The sequence below is a fragment of the Cajanus cajan genome, chromosome 3 (assembly GCF_000230855.2).
Source record: "Cajanus cajan strain Asha chromosome 3, NIPB_CcT2T_4, whole genome shotgun sequence".
In the NCBI taxonomy this organism is placed as follows: domain Eukaryota; kingdom Viridiplantae; phylum Streptophyta; class Magnoliopsida; order Fabales; family Fabaceae; genus Cajanus; species Cajanus cajan.
This window is the reverse complement of record NC_138519.1, coordinates 185,358-207,798: the sequence shown is the minus strand read 5'-3', so window position 1 is coordinate 207,798 and position 22,441 is coordinate 185,358. Positions and strand designations below refer to the sequence as shown.

The 22,441-nt window shown below is 31.1% G+C and overlaps 2 protein-coding genes and 1 long non-coding RNA gene across 25 annotated transcripts; 2 read left to right on the top strand and 1 right to left on the bottom strand.

The window, feature by feature from the left end:
- The first annotated feature begins 118 nt into the window (after positions 1 to 118).
- LOC109817593 (fatty acid amide hydrolase-like) lies at positions 119 to 18,777 on the top strand. Of its 22 annotated transcripts, none has more exons than XM_083070038.1 (11): positions 119 to 392; positions 493 to 557; positions 837 to 959; positions 1,040 to 1,155; positions 1,282 to 1,342; positions 1,732 to 1,796; positions 2,053 to 2,186; positions 2,981 to 3,176; positions 3,305 to 3,339; positions 3,510 to 3,559; positions 4,921 to 5,203. In XM_083070038.1, exons 3-8 carry the CDS (start codon positions 881 to 883, stop codon positions 3,000 to 3,002), a joined length of 477 nt encoding a protein of 158 aa, XP_082926164.1. In that variant the 5' UTR covers positions 119 to 392; positions 493 to 557; positions 837 to 880; the 3' UTR covers positions 3,003 to 3,176; positions 3,305 to 3,339; positions 3,510 to 3,559; positions 4,921 to 5,203. The 22 variants fall into 22 exon arrangements, with proteins under 22 accessions (XP_082926164.1, XP_082926153.1, XP_082926151.1 ...); XM_083070040.1 differs by lacking the exons at positions 493 to 557; positions 4,921 to 5,203 and adding exons at positions 8,442 to 8,543; positions 8,621 to 8,671 and having other exon boundaries at positions 120 to 392; XM_083070041.1 differs by lacking the exons at positions 493 to 557; positions 4,921 to 5,203 and adding exons at positions 7,431 to 7,527; positions 7,605 to 7,731 and having other exon boundaries at positions 120 to 392.
- Positions 11,140 to 11,988, top strand: LOC145955939 (uncharacterized). Its single transcript, XM_083071487.1, has one exon. It carries the CDS (start codon positions 11,140 to 11,142, stop codon positions 11,986 to 11,988), a length of 849 nt encoding a protein of 282 aa, XP_082927613.1.
- Positions 12,346 to 15,590, bottom strand: LOC114917133 (uncharacterized). 2 transcript variants are annotated; one of them, XR_014432012.1, is made up of 3 exons: positions 15,179 to 15,590; positions 14,483 to 15,062; positions 12,346 to 12,684 (listed from the first exon to the last, which is right to left on the bottom strand). It is a non-coding gene; the product is annotated as an uncharacterized LOC114917133 (long non-coding RNA). The 2 variants fall into 2 exon arrangements; XR_014432013.1 differs by lacking the exon at positions 12,346 to 12,684 and having other exon boundaries at positions 13,858 to 14,844; positions 14,992 to 15,062.
- Positions 18,778 to 22,441: the final 3,664 nt, after the last annotated feature.

The following is a 22,441-nucleotide window of genomic DNA, read 5'->3' as shown; positions in this document are numbered from 1 at the left end:
TTAAGAGCTACTTAATAATAATTAATAAAGGAATCTTAAGAAAATTAAAAAAAATGAAACATTTACGTGTGGAGACGAAAAGCCTCCACGATTTCTTCTTATCCACGTGTAGAGTGTTTATGAAGACAGGTTTTTTTGATGAGCGGAGGGAGGTCTGAGACATTTACGTGTAGAGAAAAGGGTCTCTCTGAGACACTCACTCATTAAAGGAGCTCTGCAACTCTGTCAGCCTCATCGGTGTGGTGGCCGCGACCGTCGAACTCAAACACCTCCCCTCCGGCAAGGTGGTGGCGTGGACCCGCCTCTCTGTCAAGAAGAACGCCACGCAAGTGTCCTCCATAAGCCTCACTTTCTGGGACGAAGAAGATTAAGGGATATAGGAGTTGAATCCAGTAAGTTTAGCAAAGTTCATAGGAATTTCGAAATCTAAATTTAAAATATTTGTTATTAGTATTACTCATTAGTCTTTCTGACGAAAGGGTGCTAATGTAGATGAAGATTTTAATGGAGGGAACAATATAGTCAGAGAGTTTGTTGGTTTTAGCAATAGGAAACAGGTTTGAAAATGATATAGTGGTTTTTCCGATAAGAGCATTTATGAAATATATTGCCAAAATGGCTATGACAATGACAGCGCCGGACTCAAAATCATTGATACTTAGCTCTCCCTTCCCAACAAATGAAACCAAATGCTTACTATCACCATAGTTTAGTTCATCGTTCACATCGCACTTCGCTAACTTTGTTGTAGTTTCTATCTCTGGTTTTTCTGTTTTCTTCATCCTGTGATTTGAGAATTTATTTCTTTTGTTTTTTTGTAATTCGAATTCAATTAGGAAGCTAAAAGGTATGGATCATCCGAGTTTCGAGATCTTCAACAATGGGGAAAAAGCGTGCGATGACGCCGGCGGAGGATGTTGACTTGTCCTCCATCAAGTACGAACGAGAGGTTGTGCAAGGTAACTTCACTGCCTTGCTTCTTCTATAATCAATTTTGATTCAATTTTTTTCCTCTTTTGTTTAATTTATTTTTTTGCAGCTCCACATTTGACTGGATTTGTATTTAGATTCTTTGTGAGGATACTCGAAGCTCCGCTGATAGGCCCTATCATAATAAATTATTTGAAGAAGCAAAATAAAATTAACCAAGTTTGTGTATGACTATTTTTTTCCTAGAAGTGTTTTGTTTCGGTTGTTCATTATCATTTACGAATGATACAACAGTAGCATAGCAAATTGACTAACTTTTATCTATCTTTTTGTTCTTACGATTATGAACAGTTATTGCAGTACACTGTGATACCTGAGGAACCCATGTTCAAACCTGAATATCCACCTCAAGGTGGTTCTCTCTCCACATTTGTGAATTGTCAATTTGCAGTCTCAATATATTTTTATGTTTAAATTGTCATTTGTGAATTGTCAAAACAGAGTGAAAAGATTTTTCTTCTAGTGCATAAAGCACAAAGGTATTAACAAAAATAATCTCATAAATTCCATAATGTCCATAGAGATTTATGAATTTCAATTGAATAACCTGAAAATCAATAGAGATTTGCATGCAGCAATACGAACATGCCTTCCTTTCCTATTGTAATAAAAAGTTATGAATGAACTATAATCAATACACACCAGAAAACTGATAGTAGCTGCAGTTGTACTTTGTTGAAATTGATTGCATCTTCAAGTTGTATGTGAATAACTATGATGTCTCTATTGTTTGTGATTCAGGGGAAGAATATGCCAAGGATGGAGAAAGGAAAGGTTTGGGTGGAATTTGCAGGTCGATTGGAAGGGTCAGTTTGTATGCACCACAAACTCACTATTGTCATTTTTCTCACCATTTCTTTATCACTTTGGTTTTTAATACCTCGCAATTGAAACTCTTGGTTTAATTCAAGATGGCTGTAAAGCCAATGTGGAAACTAATTTTCACTTGAAAAATCAACTCTACCATTAGTATTAATCTCTCTTGCACCAAGCATTTCCAAGACCATCATTCCATAACTATAGACATCTGATTTATGTGACACTCCACCAAAATTTCTGCAGAACAATTCAGGAGCAATATATCTTACAGTTCCCCTTGCAACCAGCATTGATATAGTACTTTTTTCTCTTGGACATATTTTAGCAAGCCCAAAATCTGATATTTTGGGGCCAAACAACTCATCTAGCAGTATATTGTGAGATTTAATATCAAAATGCAAGATTCTAGTGTTACAACCCTTGTGCAAATAATAATAATTAACTTTTTAATTACTATTAACTCATTTTAGAAATTATTTAAGTATATAATTAAAATTAATAAAAATTAAAATATTAATATTATGTATATAATATTTTAATTGAGTCAATCAATTAATATAAATTTATTATATTCTATTTTACTTTATTTTTAATATTTTTTTAAAATAAATATCAATCTTTTTGATAATTATCAAAGCCCAATCTTTAAACTTATATTTTGTCTAACTTATCAAAGTCCATTGTTAATTTTTAGAAATATAATATGCAACTAATGTTTCACTCATTGTTAATTTATTTTAGATAAATTGGACTCTAATTAAAATACACTAAACATTGATATTTTTTTTGTTATTGTTAACTCATTTTACAAACTGTTTTTTTTAAGTATATAATTAAAATTAATAAAATTAAAATATTAATATTATATATATATATATATAATATTTTAGTTTAGTCAATCAATTAATAAAAATTTAAAATATTAATAAACATCATAAATATTCAATTATATTATATTTTTTTACTTTATTTAAAAATAAAATAAATATCAATTTAATTTTATAACTATCAAAGCCTAATCTTTAAATTTTGAATTTTAAACTTATAAAAACTCAAATTTGGATGGACATAAACATTGTTTTAGAGACAGATGGTTAAACAATTATTTTCTAAAATGTATCGCACAAATATATACTTATACAATTATATTATATTTTTATTTTTTGAAAAGAAATGAAATATTTGCGTGCTGAGATGAAGAGCCTCCATTAGAAGCACAAAATTATGCGTCAGGTATAGGAGCATTCACGATTTCTTCTTGTCCACGTGTGGAGTGTTCACGTGGCCAATGAGGACACAAGAAAAAGCATGAGAATGGAGTGTCTTATTCAAAAGTAACGTGGAGTAACAGAAAAGATGCTTGTGTGGTATGAGTCTTCTCCATTCTGATTTCTCTCTCTCTCTCTGTAATATTCATTTCTAATTCTCATTTTGCTTTTCTGTTTCACATTTATAATCCATAAGTTTACTCACACTTCATTCACTCATTTTTCAGTCTACACAACTCAACTTATTTGCTCAAACCCTCAGGTATTGTTTCTTCTTCTATTTCTACTCATTTTACTCAATGCTCAAACCCTATATTCTTTCTTCTTCTTTTTCTACCCATATTACTAGATACATATTCACCTTGAGGTAATTTTTTCTTTTTTTATCTTTTTTTTCTTCTTATGTGATGATAATCGTGGATTCTTCTATAGTCTCGCTCTGATGCTTGTGCCATAGCCACTATCTCCTCAATTTCGTCGAGGTATTGTTTTCATTATTTGTGGTGCTTGAGATATTTTTCTCACTATTTATGATATATCACAATGTCTATTATAGTTGTTTACTTGTATTATTGAAATTATTGATATTCTTTTGTTAATTTTAAATTGTTATTGAGCTGTTTTTTCAACTTTTGAGTTTTGAAAGTTGTTTGGATTGATGTCTAATTTTTCTTATAATTGAAACCTTTAGTTGTTCTTAATTGTTCCTAACTTTCTGTATACAATTTCTATTGTTCCTAACCTTTAGTGTGGTGGCTTAAGTGGATTTATTAATGCCAAAAAAACCTTCTGTAACTAATACAGAAGGCCACCAGGCATTCTATAATTTTTTTTCAAGAGGGAAATTGTGTGGTGGCTTAAGATATATAAGATTTTGGCTTACAAGAACTTTAAAAGTTCAGGTATCATTTTTGTTAGCTGAACATGTGAAGATCCATTAGAACTGTCATATATCAGTATCCAAATAATTATTATGAAGAAAAACATTATCTCAGGGGTTAAATCAAAAAGATTTCATAGTGCCACACTTTATACAAATTGACCAATGTTGCTTCAACAACAAAAGTCTTACCCCATTAGGTAAGGTTAGTTACATAAATCACACAATTCATTCAGTATGGTAAATGGTTATAACTTATAGACCATGTTGCTTCCATTCAGATTATTTAAAACAAACTAAAACTGCATTCCCACATAGATGGAATACCTTTGGGAAGTTCACACCAAAAGCAACCAAAATAGCAATTGTTGAAGAACAACAAAAGCTGTAGAGCTCGATAGTCCAGACCCTTTATAAAAAGCAAAAACATTGTTGATTGGGTTCAATTCTATTAAAAAACAAAAGACACGATTCTATCATCTTTGATAAAGTATCAAAGATAGTGTAATCATGTACTAAGATTGGTCAATTAGAAGAATGCACCCCTCAGAACTGTTCCATCAACAAGAACATCAAACCCCACCGGTTGACCAACATCCACTCCTTTCAATTTTACGTAGTCATAAAATCCTTTGTACCTTCAAAAACCATACTTTCAATGTTATGTCATATTCCTCCTATTCCTCCTATTCCTCTGTATGAATTTGGACTCATGCATACGTGAGAACAAAAGAATTCACTTTAGAACAACTCTCGAAAGAAAACAAAAACAAACTAATCTAATAATAATAATAATAATAATAATAATAATAATAATAATAATAATAATAATAATAATAATAATAATAATAATAATAACAGAGAGAGAGGTATCTTTGGAATAAGAAAGAAATAAAAAAAAAGATTAAAACATTGCTTACCTTTTTAGATTTATATTAATTATAATATTTTTATACACAACAGAAGATGGATATTCGGCAAAGTCGTGGTTGGATGTATGATAGACTAAATTCAGATCGAAGGGGATATACTGACGCATTTTTAAATGGGGTAGATGAATTTGTGTCTTATGCATCCTTACAAACAAACTTATCAAATGGAAAAATGAGATGTCCTTGTTTTAAATGCAAAAACTTGAAGTTCTTAACTTCTGAAGAACTTAAAGTTCATCTTTATAAGAAAGGATTCATACCTGATCTTTATGATGCTGTTGGTTCAGACTATGAAACCCATTATGATCAAGAAATGGATGAGTCTCCAAATATAGATGCCCAAAAGTTTTATGACTTGCTACATGCAGCTCAAAAGCCATTATGGCCAGGATGTAATGATCATATTGAATTATCTGTTGCTGTTAGATTGTTGGCAATTAAATCAGAGGGAAACATGTCCCAACGATCTTTTGATCAAACAGTGGCTCTTATGAAGGAGACACATCCTCCAAATAATCTTACCCCGAAAGATTATTATAGGACAAAAAAAATAGTTTCAAAACTTGGTTTGACAGCGAAAAAGATTGATTGTTGTATCGATGGCTGTATGTTGTTCTACACTTTTGAAGATATGCAATTAAAAGAATGCAAGTTTTGTCATAAACCTCGTTACCAAAAAAAAAAGGTTGGCATGGGTAAACACAAAGAAGTACCTGTGAAGAGAATGCATTACTTACCACTCATTCCTAGGCTTAAGAGATTATATGCCTCAATGAGTTCTGCTCCACATATGAGGTGGCATTATGAGAATAGACGAGAACCAGGGGTGTTGTGTCATCCATCAGATGGTGAAGCCTGGAAGCACTTTGATCAAATGTATCCTGAATTTGCAAGTGAACCAAGAAATGTGAGGTTAGGTTTAAGTGCCGATGGTTTTGCGCCTTTTACTAATACTGCTAAACATTATTCTTGCTGGCCAGTAATTGTCACACCTTATAATCTTCCTCCAGAACTATGCATGACAACTCCTTATATGTTTTTGACATTGCTCATTCCTGGACCACATAATCCCAAAGGTAAGATAGATGTGTATTTGCAACCGTTGATAGATGAGCTAAAACAGTTATGGAATGAAGGAGTGGTGACATATGACATTTCGAGAAAACAAAATTTTGTAATGAAAGCTACACTAATGTGGACTATTAGTGATTTTCCTGCAAATGCAATATTGTCAGGTTGGAGTACATATGGTAGATTAGCATGTCCGTATTGTATGAATTAATCAAAGGCTTCCAGATTGAAAAACGGAAGTAAATTTTCTTGGTTTGATTCACATCGTCAATTTTTGCCTATGAACCATTCTTTTAGGAGAAATAAGGATGCATTTTACAAGAATCGGATAGAAAAATCTCAACCACCTCAATTTTTAAGTGGGAATGAAGTATGGGAACAAGTTTGCTGTCTCCCAAAAATAACTGAGGTTAGTCCTTGTATATGTGATGGACATGGTGTGTCTCATAATTGGACAAAGCAAAGCATCTTTTGGGAGTTGCCTTATTGGAAAACCAACTTAATAAGACATAATCTTGATGTGATGCATATAGAGAAAAATGTGTTTGATAATGTCTTTAATACAGTGATGGACATCAAAGATAAGACTAAAGATGATGTCAATGCAAGAAAAGATTTGAAAGAACATTGTCGACGACGTGAATTAGAACTACAAGTGCAGACTAATGGAAAAGAGTTAAAGCCTAAGGCAAAGTTTGTTTTATCCAATGAACAAAAAAAGGTTGTCTGCAAATGGGTTAGTGAGTTGAAAATGCCGACGGTTATGCCTCAAATTTGCATAGATGTGTAAACATAGAAGAAAGGAAGTTTTATGGAATGAAAAGTCATGATTCTCATGTTTTCATGGAGAGACTATTACCCATTGCTTTTCGTGCATTACCACATCAAGTATGGAATCCTATAACTGAGTTAAGTAAATTTTTTAAGGATTTATGCTCAACAATATTACGAGTGGATGATTTGTTGTTGATGGAACAAAACATTATTATTACAACATGTAAGTTGGAACGAATCTTTCCACCTGCATTCTTTAATTCCATGGAGCATCTTCCTATTCATTTACCTTATGAAGCAAAGGTGGGAGGTCCAGTTCAATATCGATGGATGTATCCGTTTGAGAGGTAATTGTTTACTCATTGAATGCGCAAAACTTTATTCTTATTTATCATTAGTTAGTAGTTAACAATTGATGTTTGTATAGGTATTTGAATAGATTGAAACGGATGGTTAAAAACAAATCACATGTTGAAGGATCAATTTGTGAAGCATATTTATGCCTAGAGACTTCTCATTTCTGTTCATATTACTTTGAGTCTCATGTGCAATCAATGAGAACTAGAGTTGGTCGAAATGATTTTACTTCTCTACCTTATGCTTTTCCACCTATTGATCCATCACCTAGAACATCTCAATTCCCAACTTCACCTTTGGTACAAGGAGTACAATCATCTAATTCACAACCCAATTCAGATGAAGGACCTAATCCTAGATCAACTAGATCAACTGATGTTGCACTAGAGACACAAGAAAATAGTGGCAAGCCAATCTTAAACCTTGATGGGCAAGGGTATATATTTTCTTCTTCTTTTGCTTATTTAAGTATATTGTAAATCCAATGACCATGCACATGCAATGTTTTTGCAGATTCTTACCTTCCCACCCTGCAGCTAATGGAATTGGAGATATCCTCAAAAGTCATTATACTAATCCATGGCCATCATGGAAGCAAATTCCAATTAGCACAAGAGACTTATGGTTTGGAGAGTTTTTGGTGAGTTTCATATGTAAATAATTTTATTTATTTTTGATGTCATCTAGATTACTAATAACAAACTTATTTGGTTTTATATATAGAGAAAGTTTTCTATTTGTCCTCCGGATCATAGGTGGGCAAGAAAGAATTTTGAAATGCGAGGAGCTGTAGTCATGAAAAATAATCTAAGTAAGGCTCGACAAAGTCTGAATAAACCAAATTGGATTGGAGATAGTACATGGGATAGATTATGTGAGCATTGGGCATCTACAAAATACAAAACTAGGAGTGCAATTGCAAAAGCAAATCGGGCATCTGACTGTGGGGGTTTTGGAGGGTCTCTCCACACTGGTGGCTCTATTAGCACATCTCAGCATAGATATAATATGACAAGTTTATCTTACACAAACTTTTTTAAAAATAATATTGATCTTAAATCTGAATTTATATATTTTTTATCATATTATTTGTGTAGATTTGTAAATTTGATATCAGTTTATTGGAATGCTTGATTGATTGTGAAATTTGGAAAAGATATAAGGTATTAGGTATGTACTCGTGTGTACCTTGTAATGCATCATATTTTATTTGTACTCATGTGTGATATTTGCCCTGTTTGGTTGTCACATTTTATGGCTATCTTTATTTGGGAATTAGGATGGAAGCATTTGTAGTGGAGTCAATAGAAAGGTTGTGACACTAGCTTATGTTCATTCTCTTTATTTTAGACAAAGTTGAATGGAATTCCTCCTACTATATCTGAATTGTTTCGTCGCACACACCAACGGAAGGACAAGTCATGGGTGGACAGGAAATCAGAACAAGTTAATGTAATAAACTTTAATATTCTACTTTTAGTTTGTTTTTATTTTTGAAGTCATAACTATTCTTAAATTGGTGTTGATAGGAAAAATTTTCACGCATATTTGAAGAATTAACCCAAAAAGCAAATGAAGAAGGAACTACTCCACCAAATGAGTTAGATGTGTGGTGTGATGTAGCTGGAACCAAAGGAGGAAAAATATATGGCCTTGGAATGGAATCTTCTGTAGTGGCAGGAAGACCTTATTATCGTGGCTCTTCTTCTTCCTCAAATGAGTGGGTACAAAGACAAGAACTTGATGAACTAAAAAAAGATTTGGAAGAAGTTAAAAAATGAAAGAGATGAGCTTCGAGTTAAAGTTTTAAATATTGAGAAACTCTTTGAGCAAAACAATGCAATGATACGACAATGGATGGATAGTATTAATCGTCATTCCATGCCACCTAGTATAGAGGATAGTGAAGATGAGGATGAGACACAACCACCCAGTCAACCATTTAATCCTAATAGAGGTAACTTATTAATTAAAATATCATAGTTGGAAATGGTATGATGTTATTAACTTGGTTGAAAAGTATCTACCTGAATAATTGTGATTTTATTAGGAAGAATTCCACATTTTTCTTGTCAAATTATAATCATTCATTTAAACTAATATACAATTATTAAAGTTGGTGAATGAAGATAGTACGTACTACATATGTTTTGTATAACATTTCAATTTTGTATAACATGTTTTTTTTATCAATTATATATTTATTTATTTTGTACTTCTTTGTGTAGATGACTATTTTAGAAGAAACAAAAGAATGTGATGTACAAGAAGAGTTCTACGCACAACATAAAGGACATTTTACTTTATGGAAGTCATACATGGATATGATTGGTTGCATTTTGCTTTAAAGTTTAATATGCATCTGCTAATAAATGGATATGATTGGTTGGATTTTGCTTTAAAGTTTAATATGCATCTGCTAATAAATTGGTTGGATTTTGCTTTAAAGTTTCATTGCTCTAGATTGTAGGTGTAGGTGATATTGTTGTAGATTGTTGCTGATATACAAACCAATACATAAGAAACCAAAATAAAGTTAATAAATAAAAAAAAGAATCAGAATTTAGAGATTGACATGAAAAAATAGGAAAACAACAAACCTGCAATGCTCTTTGAACAGGAGCAGCACCACGGTACAATGGCAACAGGCTAGGGTGAATATTTGAAAGAGGGATTAGATTATGCACAAGCCAATTTTAGTTCATGGAGAAACTTATTTCTTTTATCTCTTCTAGAAGTACTTTTGAAAAAATTTACCCAACCAAGTTCTAAGCTAATTTGTATAAGTTCTCTCGTGTAACTTCTTCATACACTTGTTTTTAATTTATACATAAGTTAATTTAAACTTACGGAGAAGTTTATTTCATTTTTTTTCCTAAAAGAATTTTTGGATAAGTTTATGGAACGAGAGAATTAGTATTGCATAATAGATGTTGGCAATGTGAAGTATGTTAGTTTGCATTGGAGGTGGCAGTGACTAACCGAATGACGGAATATCTAGAAACTTGGTAGGTAATATATATTGCCATAGGCTGCTGTAATGCACAAGTGAGGGTGCAGAGCTTTTAAATTTGACAAGAAAGTATCCTGCAGTGATTAATTAATTTTATAATTTTAAACATGATTTCGGCCTCAGTGTTAAATTGTGCCCACAACGACTTAAAATCTAATTTTATTTGATTTTGCAACTTTCCCTAGACATATGTCACTGGGTTATGATATATTAAAATGTTTGACCTATGTGATATTATGTGTAGTTTTAAAAAATTAAAAAATTTAATTACTTAATTTTCATGTTATTATATAGTGTATGTTGACTTTTTGCATAATAGTTTAACATAGAATAAATATGTGAAGTAAATAAATAATTAATATTATACTTAAATAATTATTATGTTTTAGTAGAAAAATAATTGAAGTTACATATATGGTGAATTTGAATAAAGAAGATAATAAATATGAAAGAAAATGACATAAATAAGAAAGATAAATAAGGAAAAATTTTAGTGACTACTTTTTTTTTAATTATATCAGTCACTTTGAGTCATTGAAAAATGGGTCACTAATTCTGTTATTTTAAAATTTGGTCACTAAAATAGTTACTTTAGAATCAGTTATTATATCAGTCACTAAGTTGATTATTACAAAATAAGTTGCTAAGTTAGTCATTATAAAATAGGTTACTAAATTAGTTGTTATCAAAATTGGTATCTAAATTGGTTACTATAATATTGGTAATTAAAACAGTCGCTATAAAATTGGTCAATGAGATGGTCATTAAAAATTGGTCAATAAATTGGTCATTGTAGAATAAGTTACTAAGTTGGTCATTATAAAATTAGTCGCAAAATCGGTCATAAAAAAATTGGTCATTAAATTAGTTTTTAAATCAGACTTTAGATTGGTAGCTAAAATTAGCAACCAGTGGTTTAGCTACTTTCTATAATTGGTATATAATTTAGTCACTTATTGATTTAGTAACTGATTTTGTTAATTTAGAGACTAAAAATTTTGTCTCTAAAACAGAGTTTTCTTGTAGTGTTTATGCATGGAGAAACTTGCAATTCTAATCCATGAGAGAGTTCAAGATAATAGTTGGAAACCTATCCAAATTTCAAGAAAGGGTCCATCTATTTCACATTTGTTCTCCGCTGATGATTGCTTACTCTTCACCAAAGCAAAATCCACACAGGTTAGACTAGTAACACAAATTTTGAATGATTTTGGCCATGCCTTAGGATTACAAGTCAACCTCCAAAAGACAAAATTCTACACATCAAGAAATATCCATTGTACCAAGATTAACAAGTTTAGAAACATCTATATATTTTCCCCTACTATAGATATTGATAAATATCTTGGTTTCCCAATTTTAATAGGAAAAATCAAAAAAGCTGATTTCAAATTCATTTTTGATAAATTGCATTCTCGATTGGCGGGATGGAAAATGAGCCTTATTAGCAAAGCAGGTAGAGTTGTTCTTGCATCCTCAATTATGAACACCATACCAAATTATATCATGCACAACCTCTGGCTCCCACAAAGTGTTTGTGATGATATCGACAAATGCATAAGAACCTTTATATGGGGTGGTCATCACAAACACTGGGCCAATTGGGAAGTGGTGACAAAATCTAAGAAAGATGGAGGCCTTGGTATTCGGCCAACCAAAGATGTGAATACGGCTCTTCTAGGGAAACATGTATGGGACCTTATTGGAGAGAAACAAAATCTTTGGACTAAATCATTAGAATCCAAATACCTTAAGGGTGAATTTGTACTTCGAATGAGAGACTACCAAGGGAGTTCTTATACTTTGCAATCCATTACCAAAGCCACTAAGATTCTAGAACCAGGCTCTATATTTCGAGTTGGAGAAGGAAACTTATCCATTTAGTTTCATAGGTGGGCTACACACACTACTACAGGATGCATAATCTACATCAGTTCTAAAATCGATGTATAATAGGGCAAATTAGAAATATATACACTTCTACATCGATTTTGAAACTGATGTAGATTTATGCACATATCTACATCGATTGTTTGCAAAACTGATGTAGATATGTGCATAAATCTACATTGGTTGTCAGTAAAAACGATGTAGATTTATGAATAAATCTACATTGATTTTATCAACAATCGATGTAGATTGCATTTTAAAAAAAAAATTGGTTAGTTTATTTTTTAGATTCTTTCTGATTATCTGTAATAAACACACACACACATATATAAATATATAAATATATATATATATAAATAAATCTCATACAGAAATTGTATGGTGTACTATTCTACTCAATTGTCTTGCTTGAGTAGAGTGGATATACAATTTAACTTGTTTAATAATTCAAAAAACTTGTTCAAACTTAGTAATGGTTAACAAAAGTATATAAGTGACAAGAAAGAAAAAATGACTTGTTAGAGTAAAAAATTAGGATCAACAAGATTAACCGAAATGTTTTCTTAAGGAGAATTATTAAAAGGAAAAAGAATGCAGACTTTTATTCTTACTCTCATTGTATAGGTTCCATTAAGTCCATTCATAGCTGCCAAAGCCATATCTCTATGAGAGTATTAACCAAATCACATCCTTCAAGCAAAATAAGAGAAATTATTATATATTTAGTATTAACATCACACACATACAGAGACACAAAAATGTAACCCTTAAATAAAAAATTGTGATGCCTCCAAACATTGAAGGGAAAGGTCAAAAACAATAACACACATTGCACCAACCAATTCGTACTTTCCTCAACAACATTTATGAAACTAAGGCACATAGAAACCAACCCCTCACCCCCATGTACAAAGTTAGATGTTGTAAAGAGAATTAAAAACTTCTTAGTGAAACAACAACAAATAATTGACTAAGCAATTTAAGTGAATAGTTTGATGAAAAATTAATAACCAAAACATGATAAACAAGTTTTAACTACTTAGTTTATTTTATTTTGGAAAAAGAAAATAAATTATACAATTAGAAGAAAAGGACTAAGGTTTAATTAAGTGATATAAAATAGTAAGATCAAATTCTTATCTATAGCTGCTCATTGAATCTTGAATATAGTACTATCCTTTCTCTCTTAATTTTATGTCATTCTTTATAGGTGGTATATAAATTTGAATACAAAAATAAGAATAGTCTAGTTGACTAGGACAACCCAACTTCATTTACTTTGTTTAACCATCCACTGTCTGAAACCCAACCATGAAAGATGAAACTATTCCCCATCTAACTTAATCAACACTATATAAATATCAATTAGTTTACTCTATTTCCCCTTCATTTACTGCATATTCTTTTTAAATAGGAAAAGAACCAAGGTTAAACAAGGCATAAATAAAACAATATTATACATCACATAATGCATGCAAGTATCTTTCCTGCAACCTCCTTTTATTGCAAAGTGGGCACAATTAGAACACTTTTCGTTTCTTGAGTACAGATTGAGATAGAGATATCCTAAGTCACCCTAAAATGATTTTGAGTCTCAATGTGAAATAATTAATAAAAAAAGAAAAATTATTGATTCCAATAATCACTAACAATGTAAAAGACATATGGCACATTAGATCTTTGTCACCACACAGTAAATTTAGTAAGGCCCAATAATATTGATGCAAGTTTATCCTTAAATTTTGTATCAAATATTTCCTAATTAATGCTTTTATTTGATTTTGTAATAAATCTTGTCAGATTCAAATGTGTTGCACTCCTATCAGGGGTCCAATTTTGAGTAGTGACACATATTTTAGTTTTTATTTCACTTATATCTTACTACAAAACTGTACCATGCTACTAGCAATCAAAAATTGGTGGTACAATCATGCCATTAGATAAATGATACATAGACATGCAAGTGTTGACATTTTTAGATTCATATTTGGGTCAAGCATACATCAATACAATGTTATTTACATACATTTTTTTTTCTCATAACATTCTTACATCACTTTCTTTTTATAATAAAATAAGAAAAATATGGCACCTGACAACCAGGGGAAACAAAACTTCCAACCAAAGTAAAACAACTATTTAACACAAGTACATGGGAAGTAAATTGCTTTCTTAGAATGCAACAATGTATTTTAGAATTTATATTACTAAACTGCTTTCTTTTCTTTTAGGAGCCACAAATACATGGTAAGTAAACAGGAATTTCCAACTTCAGCTAGTTTCGTAGAGAAGTCTAGAGAAAAACATAATTTGTTTAAAGTTAGCCCTTCCATGTCCTAAGAGAAAAAGTACAACTATCCATTAAATGTTCATATTTGTCTTTGACCATGTTCAAGGCAAGTACAAGTACAACACTAGTAGTTCTACTAACTAAAACTTGGACTAATACTCACGTCAAACACCATTCACACTCTTTCATAAATGTTACCTTGTGTCATCATCTTGGAGAAAGTTAACCAACGCTTCTTCCATTGTGAGAACTAGATGCTTGAAAGCAAGATTGTTCTTGACAAGAAAAGCCACCTCAACCTAAAATATAAAACCATTAGACCTGAGACTCAATTAAATATTTAAACACAACAAATAGATTCCAACTTACTATCCCAATGAAGATGGTCAGGAAATATTGATATGCAAATAACACCACCCTTTCCCTACGTAAATTAACTAAGCCTATTCATTGCAGTCTTCTTAGATGATATATATGTTATTTCTAGCTTTCTTTAGCACCCAAAATCATATGGAACAAGTCCTTTTAGCTCGAGACCACTAAACCTGTTGTTTTCAAAACTGAAACAAGAGTAGGAGAAATATTTAGTAAATATAACAACAACAACAACTCATTGAAATCTAAATTAATCCTCCTTTAAAATGTGAAGATTTTGTGCCATCATGGATTGGTTTTGAATCAAACTGTTGTAGTCAACAACGACTTGCCTGTTCCTCTTGATGATGTGAACTCGATTTATTTGTACCATTGATCTTCCAAGGGGGTCTTCGATTTGAACCTGGACGAGGTGGAAAAAATTTGCCGGAAGAAATTTGGGCAAATGTGAGCACCTTGCAAAATTATAAAAAAATCCCAAAATAGTTTTCAAGTAAATTTACAAATCTTCTAGTTTACCCTTTGGCGAAGAACTCGCGCAAGAGCACTACCACATTTTGAGACAGCTCCTCTGGGAGCGTTTGTGGATTTGGAGCACCACTCGAGAGAGCTCCTCTAAGACCGTTTGTGGATTTGGAACACCAGAAGAGCCCGCAAGAGTGTTGTGTTGAGAAGGGTCAGTTGCGTGTGTGTTGAATGTCGCGAGACACGTTGTGTCCAGAGGGTTCAATTTTGTGAGTTGAAGATCAGCACTAGAGCCCGCGAGAGTGCCCACAAGAGTGTTGTGTCGAGAGGGCTCAGATGCCGCAAAAATTTGGCTTTACTTCTACATCGGTCAAATGCAAAACCCGATGTAGAATAATTTTGTGATTCCATTTCTACATCGGTCAACAACAGAACAGATGTATAATTTTTCATATCTACATTGTTTCTCCACAAAATCGATGTAAATATGTTTACATCTTCTATTTATTTACAAAATTATCACCACATTTCTTATTTACATCATTTATAGAGGAACCGATATAGATATAATGATGTAGAACAATACTTTTCTAGTAGTGACAGGGACCACTTTGCAACCTTGTGGACTATGTCCATATCCAAGACTCCTAATTGAAGTTGCATGACATTTATAATGAGGGAATATGGAATTGGAATGCTTTAGCTACCCCTTTAAATAAGGAAATCAAGGACATCCTTTGTAGTACCTTCATTCATGAAAACACTAGAGACAAAATTAATATTCTGGAATGCCTCTCCCACCGGGGATTACACTGCCAACACTGCATATAAATGGCTCTATAGAAACAACAATGTTCAAAGTAGGACCAACAACAACATGTCTTGGATTTGGTCTCTCAAGATCCTTGATAATATAAAGCACTTCTTATGACGAGATAAATGAATTTTGATATATAATATTTAATTAATGGTGACTAATTAAGAATATTTTTAACCTTCACTTAAAGAACTTGTAAGAATTTAGGAGACATAAAATTTAATAATTAATAACAATATTTATATTAAAACTAATTATTATTTATAAAGTTAATAAAAAATAAGTAATATCATTAAAATGTTATAAAAATATCATTTTAAAAATATTTAAAAAATATTATCTAATTGTATAAAAATATTATTAAAAATCTTTAACACTATAGACTATATATAATATTTGATAATATGTTATAAATACAAATTAGTAACATTTATACATAATCATATAATATTTTCTTCTAATGTACGTTGTTAAAAACTCTTTATATTGTATTAATTAATGCACCAAAATTGTTTGGCTCTCTGTTTCCAATAAACTTCAATCTAAGTAAGCTTGAAGCTAAGGGTGTGTTGTAATCTCATATATCTAATCAAGTTATTTGCAGTATGAGATCTGCAATCCAGCGTATCATTCCTAATACTATCAACTTCACGGTTCCTTTTATTCATTTTATTCCTACCCGACTCTCTAAGCCTAACCCCGCAACGTTGGATCTTATCTAACACACAAGAATATGGTCCCTCGACATCTAACTATTAGAAACAATCTTTTTAATATCTGGCTGAAGAAGCCAAGCGTGTTCAAATTAACCTAAAGATATAGGATTTCTTAACGGTTAGCGGCTCCGCTAGTTTGAGCCACAACGAGTTATATATTAAGAAAAACTAAGTCTTATATGACTAAAGATTAAGTAATTGAATAATATATAAGTGAAAAGGTTTTGTAGAGTTGAGTTAGGTTTAATCTACAATTCTAAGATGATATCAGAGTTATCTAGATCCACTTTAAATGAGTCACCTACTATTGATATATACACCATGGACATGGGTGTATTGAGAAAAAAAAACTCAAGTTCCGTTAATCCTAGATCATTAAAAATGATCACTTACCATTGTGGGTTGAATTAGGCTCGATCCACAATTTTAATTTTAAGACTATGGTCGGACATGGCCGCAACACCATATTAAGGGTACGATTTGGCAACCGGTCTCTCCAGCTAGTATTAATCATAGCCCTATCCAATCTTTCCTCAATAATACCTTCCTGCGTTCTTTGTCAAACCCAAGTAAACTTATAACCTTCTAGATTGATATCCTCCAGTCCAGTCTAATATAGTTTGTCTGAAACCAGAAATGATGAGCCACTGGGGGTGAGATAATCCACCAGCTGGTTTTTCCTCGGCGGCCAAGAGATCATTGAAATCGCCTATAATACACCAAGGTATATTAGAAATAGATGCAAGGTATTTAAGTTGGTCCCAGGCTTCCTTTCTTTTCGACCTTTCAGGGAAACCGTAGTAGCCAGTGAGCCTCCAGGTGTTTCTCGAGTCTTGACTATCTCAGCATTAATAAAATTCGAGCCATACAATGTAATATCAACCTTGTACCTATCATTCCAAAATAAAGTGAGTCCTCCACTTCTACCATCCCGATCCACCACAAAGACTGATTGGAAACCAAGAGCCACCCTGATCACTTCGATACGATTCTTATAAGCAAAGGTTTCACTAAGAAACAAAATATTAGGCTTTTGTAAGTCCTGACAAGGTCACGAATGATAGGGATTGCACATGGTTGACCTACCCGACGACAGTTTCAATTGACAACACTCATAATCCCTGGCAGCCCTGGGTGCCAGGGCCAGCCTTTAAAAAAATTTAGTTCTTGGGTTTCCATGACTATGGAGGTGGTAGCTGCATTGACCTCCTCCCGGTCTGTCGTTGGTGCATGAGATGAGTTCATGCATCTCTTTTTGTCGCTCAATATAATGATCTTTTCATTAGTTCCCTCAAAGATTTTGTTCGGGTGCAACTCACTCTCACCGTCTGCACCCTGCTTGCCAACGTCCCTAATTCTAGGATGCAGATCGTCATTCCAAACAGTTTCACCGGTATCTTCTCTTAGCCATCTTGTGCCTCCAAAGTCGTTTGTGTTGCATATGTGTAAGATATAGGTGTCTATTTTAAAAGAAATCCTACATTATTTGGTAACTTTATATATCAAAATGTTCTTTATACTTCCAAAGATGTCCATGAAAATGGGCGTTGTAAACCCTCATGCATGCAAATCTGTCTATCACAGAATTGGTCATTGTGTCCCATGATCCCACGCAAGTAACAGAAAGGCTCCATTCTTTCATATGTAAATGTGGCTATTACCCATTCTCCTACTTTTCTGAACTTCTTCTCTTTATTTAATGGTATTCTAACGTTTAATTGAACACGAATACACATGTAGGCTCGCTCTCCAGGAGGTAGAATTATTTTTTTCGTTGTACTCAACAAAATTTCCAGGAACGTTACCTAGTCGCTCTCCCACAATAACAGACATAAAACCAGCATGTAGGTTATGGATCTGGATCCAGAATGCTGCATGGTTCAGCGGTATAGCTTTTGGAATTTCTCGCTCATGTAGACGGTTGAGCAGAAGCAAGTTGTTGTCGAAGGACCAGGGACCTCCCTCGTATATGCGTTTGAAGTCAATTATACAATAAAATATGAAAAAATAGACCTGGCTCAGCCACTCTCATAAACAAAACCCTAAATTTTCTACATTAACACGTCCTATGTTAAATTTGGAAACTTACACAATTTTTTATTTATTTTTAATTTTTTACAGTACTTAGACAATTTAATAACTTGAATTTAATTATATACGTGTAATCTTTCCATACAATTAGTTAAATTTTATAAAAATTAACGTGAGTTACTTTAATTTTATAATCATTTTCTACTTTTAATATCTCACTAACTAATTTTTGTTGCAGATATTTGTTGAGAAGTTCGATTATGATATTACGAATAGACATCATATATATGACCAACTTTGAAATTAATTTGATGGCAGGTTAAAAAATCCAGAGGATGCAATTATATTTAAATATAATAAACTTTCGTTTCCATTTTCTTAAAAATATTTATTACTTTTACTAGTATTTTAACATACATAATATATGAGTTAAATAATTATTATATATAAGTTAAATATTTATTATATAATTAAAATTTAAAATACTCTGTTTAGATAAATAAATATTATGTTTGAATATATATAATATATATTTTCTATTAACTTGAATAAATAAGTTTTTTTTAAATATATAAATAATATTTTAGATTTATGATAAATAATCTATATTGTAATACAAAATTATTTTTATTTATTAATAATTTATTTAAAATATTAAAATTTAAATCATAAATAATTATGATAAATAAAAATTAAATAACATATAAAGTTAAAAAAGTTCCTAAAAACCTTCTTCTTGAAGAAAGACCTCTAAAAAGACCCTTGTACAAGATAACAAATTATGTTTTAATTATATATTGGAGTTGATTGTAACACAATATTAATAATTTATTTTAAAATATTAAAATTTAATTCATAAATAATTATAATAAATAAAAATTAAATTAAATAAAATTGAAAGAATTTCTAAAAATCTTTTCATCGAAGAAAAACTCCTAAAAATATTTTACACAAAATAGTCATTTGTATTTTATATATAAAGACTAGTTTTTATAGATTTTATTTTTTAAAAATTATTATTATCATTGAATAATGTCATGTTATATATTAAGAATCTAATATATATATATATATATATATATATATATATATATAACCTGCCATCAAATTTCAAAACTGGTCATATGATATGTATTACGTTTGACTATGATATTACTTCATTTATGAGATGTTTGAAATGCAAAACTTTTTAACATAAGAAAATGAGAATTGTTCATAATAACTAATAGACTAAAAGATAACTTAGATTAAAAGGTTATAAATAAAATTATTATGTATTTCCATCATCATACTTGTCTCTATTGTAAATATTTTTATGTAGCCTTTTTAAGATGTTCGACTACCTCTGAGATCAATGATTGTTCCCAGAAATTAATACAAGACTTTTCAATATTTTTTTTTCGTCACTTGCGTGCTTAAGCTACCAAAAAATAAATATATCTTATTGGTATATGTAATACAAATTAATTTATTTAAATTATCCTTACTTGTACAATCTCACACTTGTACAAATTTTTATATTTCTCTCATTCTAGCGTGTTCAGAATGTTACACATTACATTGGGCCTATTTTACCTTTATGAGTGCCTTAAATCAAAAAATTACTTGTGATTCACTTTATGTTTTTTTATTAATTTTAATTCTAAATTCTATTTAATTTCATAATTTTTTCCACTTTGACACGATGTCTTGTTTATGGCATATCTTAAAGCGCTCGACCTCAAAATTGGACTTTTTGGTGTCATTAAAATGTTAAGCTAGAAATCTACAAAATACATCTTTCACAAGTCAAAGCATGCCAATTTTTTTGTCATGTAATTGATTTAGCCTTAGTCGAATGGGTTTCGACTATTCTAGTTATAACACAATTCCAAAATTTGGATTTAGGATCTAGCAATTTGACTATTAAGAGGAGAAGTCTGCCTCTCAACTCATTTGAATGCATGTCCTCAAGTTACTTACAAAAAGCACTTGATTGAAAGGTGAAATACTTAGAAAATCATATAAATGGCTTGGAATAATAAATGATGACGGAATTTAAACATGAAAGATGACTAGGTAAAATGTAAAGATAAAGCTCAAAAAAGAAAACTAAAAAGAAAAATCATGTGTTTGCTTGCTTGGGCTGTTTCATTCATATAGTCTAGTACACAAATTTATATTACAAGATTCAAACTGGTAGCTTAGATCGTGCGCGCTTCAGTACCTACGACCACTAAATGGTTCAATTTTCAACCTTTCCGACTATTCGATCCAATTTTGGCCAATTCTCAGTGCTAGCGCACTTTCCCATATCCTATTTCGCAAGGGATGTCTTCAAAATTCTCGGGTTTTAACTCTCTTAACTGTAAGGAGCGTGATCCCTAATTTTTTTGGCTTGTCATTCGACCGTTTTTCCTCTTGATTACCCGGAAATTTCAACTAAATTTTTTTATTCCTATGTTGTCTAGCTGAATCGTCCATTTAACTTATTGTTTACTGTCAATATTAGCATATAATTAGTATCTGATACCTTATCTTTTTGGCTAACCAAATATTGACTAGTAAATTTTAAATGATAATACATGTTTAAGAGACAAATTTATCTACTAATTATGTCATACTTGGTTAGTAATAAATAAAAACACCCATTAAATAAAACTCTTTTAAAGTATTTCCTTCTAAAATATACTGATAAAAAGAAATTGAATAGTAATACTCTCTCTGAATTAAGTAAAAAAAATGTTTAAAATTTTTAGACTAAAATATAAACAAATTTTAACAAACTTAATTTTATTTATTGCTTCCAAAATTACTCGGAAGACAATAATTAAAAATATTATCTACAATAATTATAATTAAGAATGTTTTAATAAATATAATATATATTTTATATGAAATTATAAAAATTAAATATATTTAACTATTTTTTAATACATATCAAATTGATTTTTTCTTATTTATATATAATTTCTGAGGGAATACGTACTTATATTTAAGCAAGAGAAATTTAAAATTTGGCAATGATTGGAGTCAACATCTTGGAACTGTTCACCAAGTAAAGATAAATAAAAGTCAAAGCAAATTTAAATACGTTCTCCCATTGGACGGTTAATATCCACCAACATTTCACCTTATATTTAATACAAACAAATAAATAATTATTTCTTGTTTATTTTAAAATTATTTCAAGTCTCAACATGTTTGGGCTGAGTCAATGATTGCATTTAATGTTGAAATTAGCGTCTAATCCGGCAATTGTCGGGTTCACACAGTTCCCCGTAGAAACGAAAAAATAAAAACACCTAACCTTTATGAGAAGTGCAAGAAAAGCTTATTATAAGTTATAACACGTTTCAATATATAAAATTATGTGCTATATTTATGGCTGTTTCCTCGAAATAAGACATTGAAAAACAGTTTTTCTTCACAATTTGATTGCCCATCAGATTTTGGCTATACAAAATTGGTAACTTCATCATAAGAATCAGTGGGATATGCCTTCTTTTAGGGGTGTTCATGGATCAGGTTTTTTAAAAATCCAAACTGAACTAAATCGAACCGTTTTATAGAACCGTTTTATAAAAGTGGATCGGTTAACCGATCCAATTTTTATAAAGTAGATCGGTTTGGTTTTTTTAAAATATGAATTGGTTTTTTTGAAAATGGATCGGTTCGGTGCGGTGCGGTTATCCACTTTTTACTCACATATGAATCTGTTTTTTTTTAAACCAAACCGAACTGAACCGATCCACTTTGTAAAAATGGATCGGA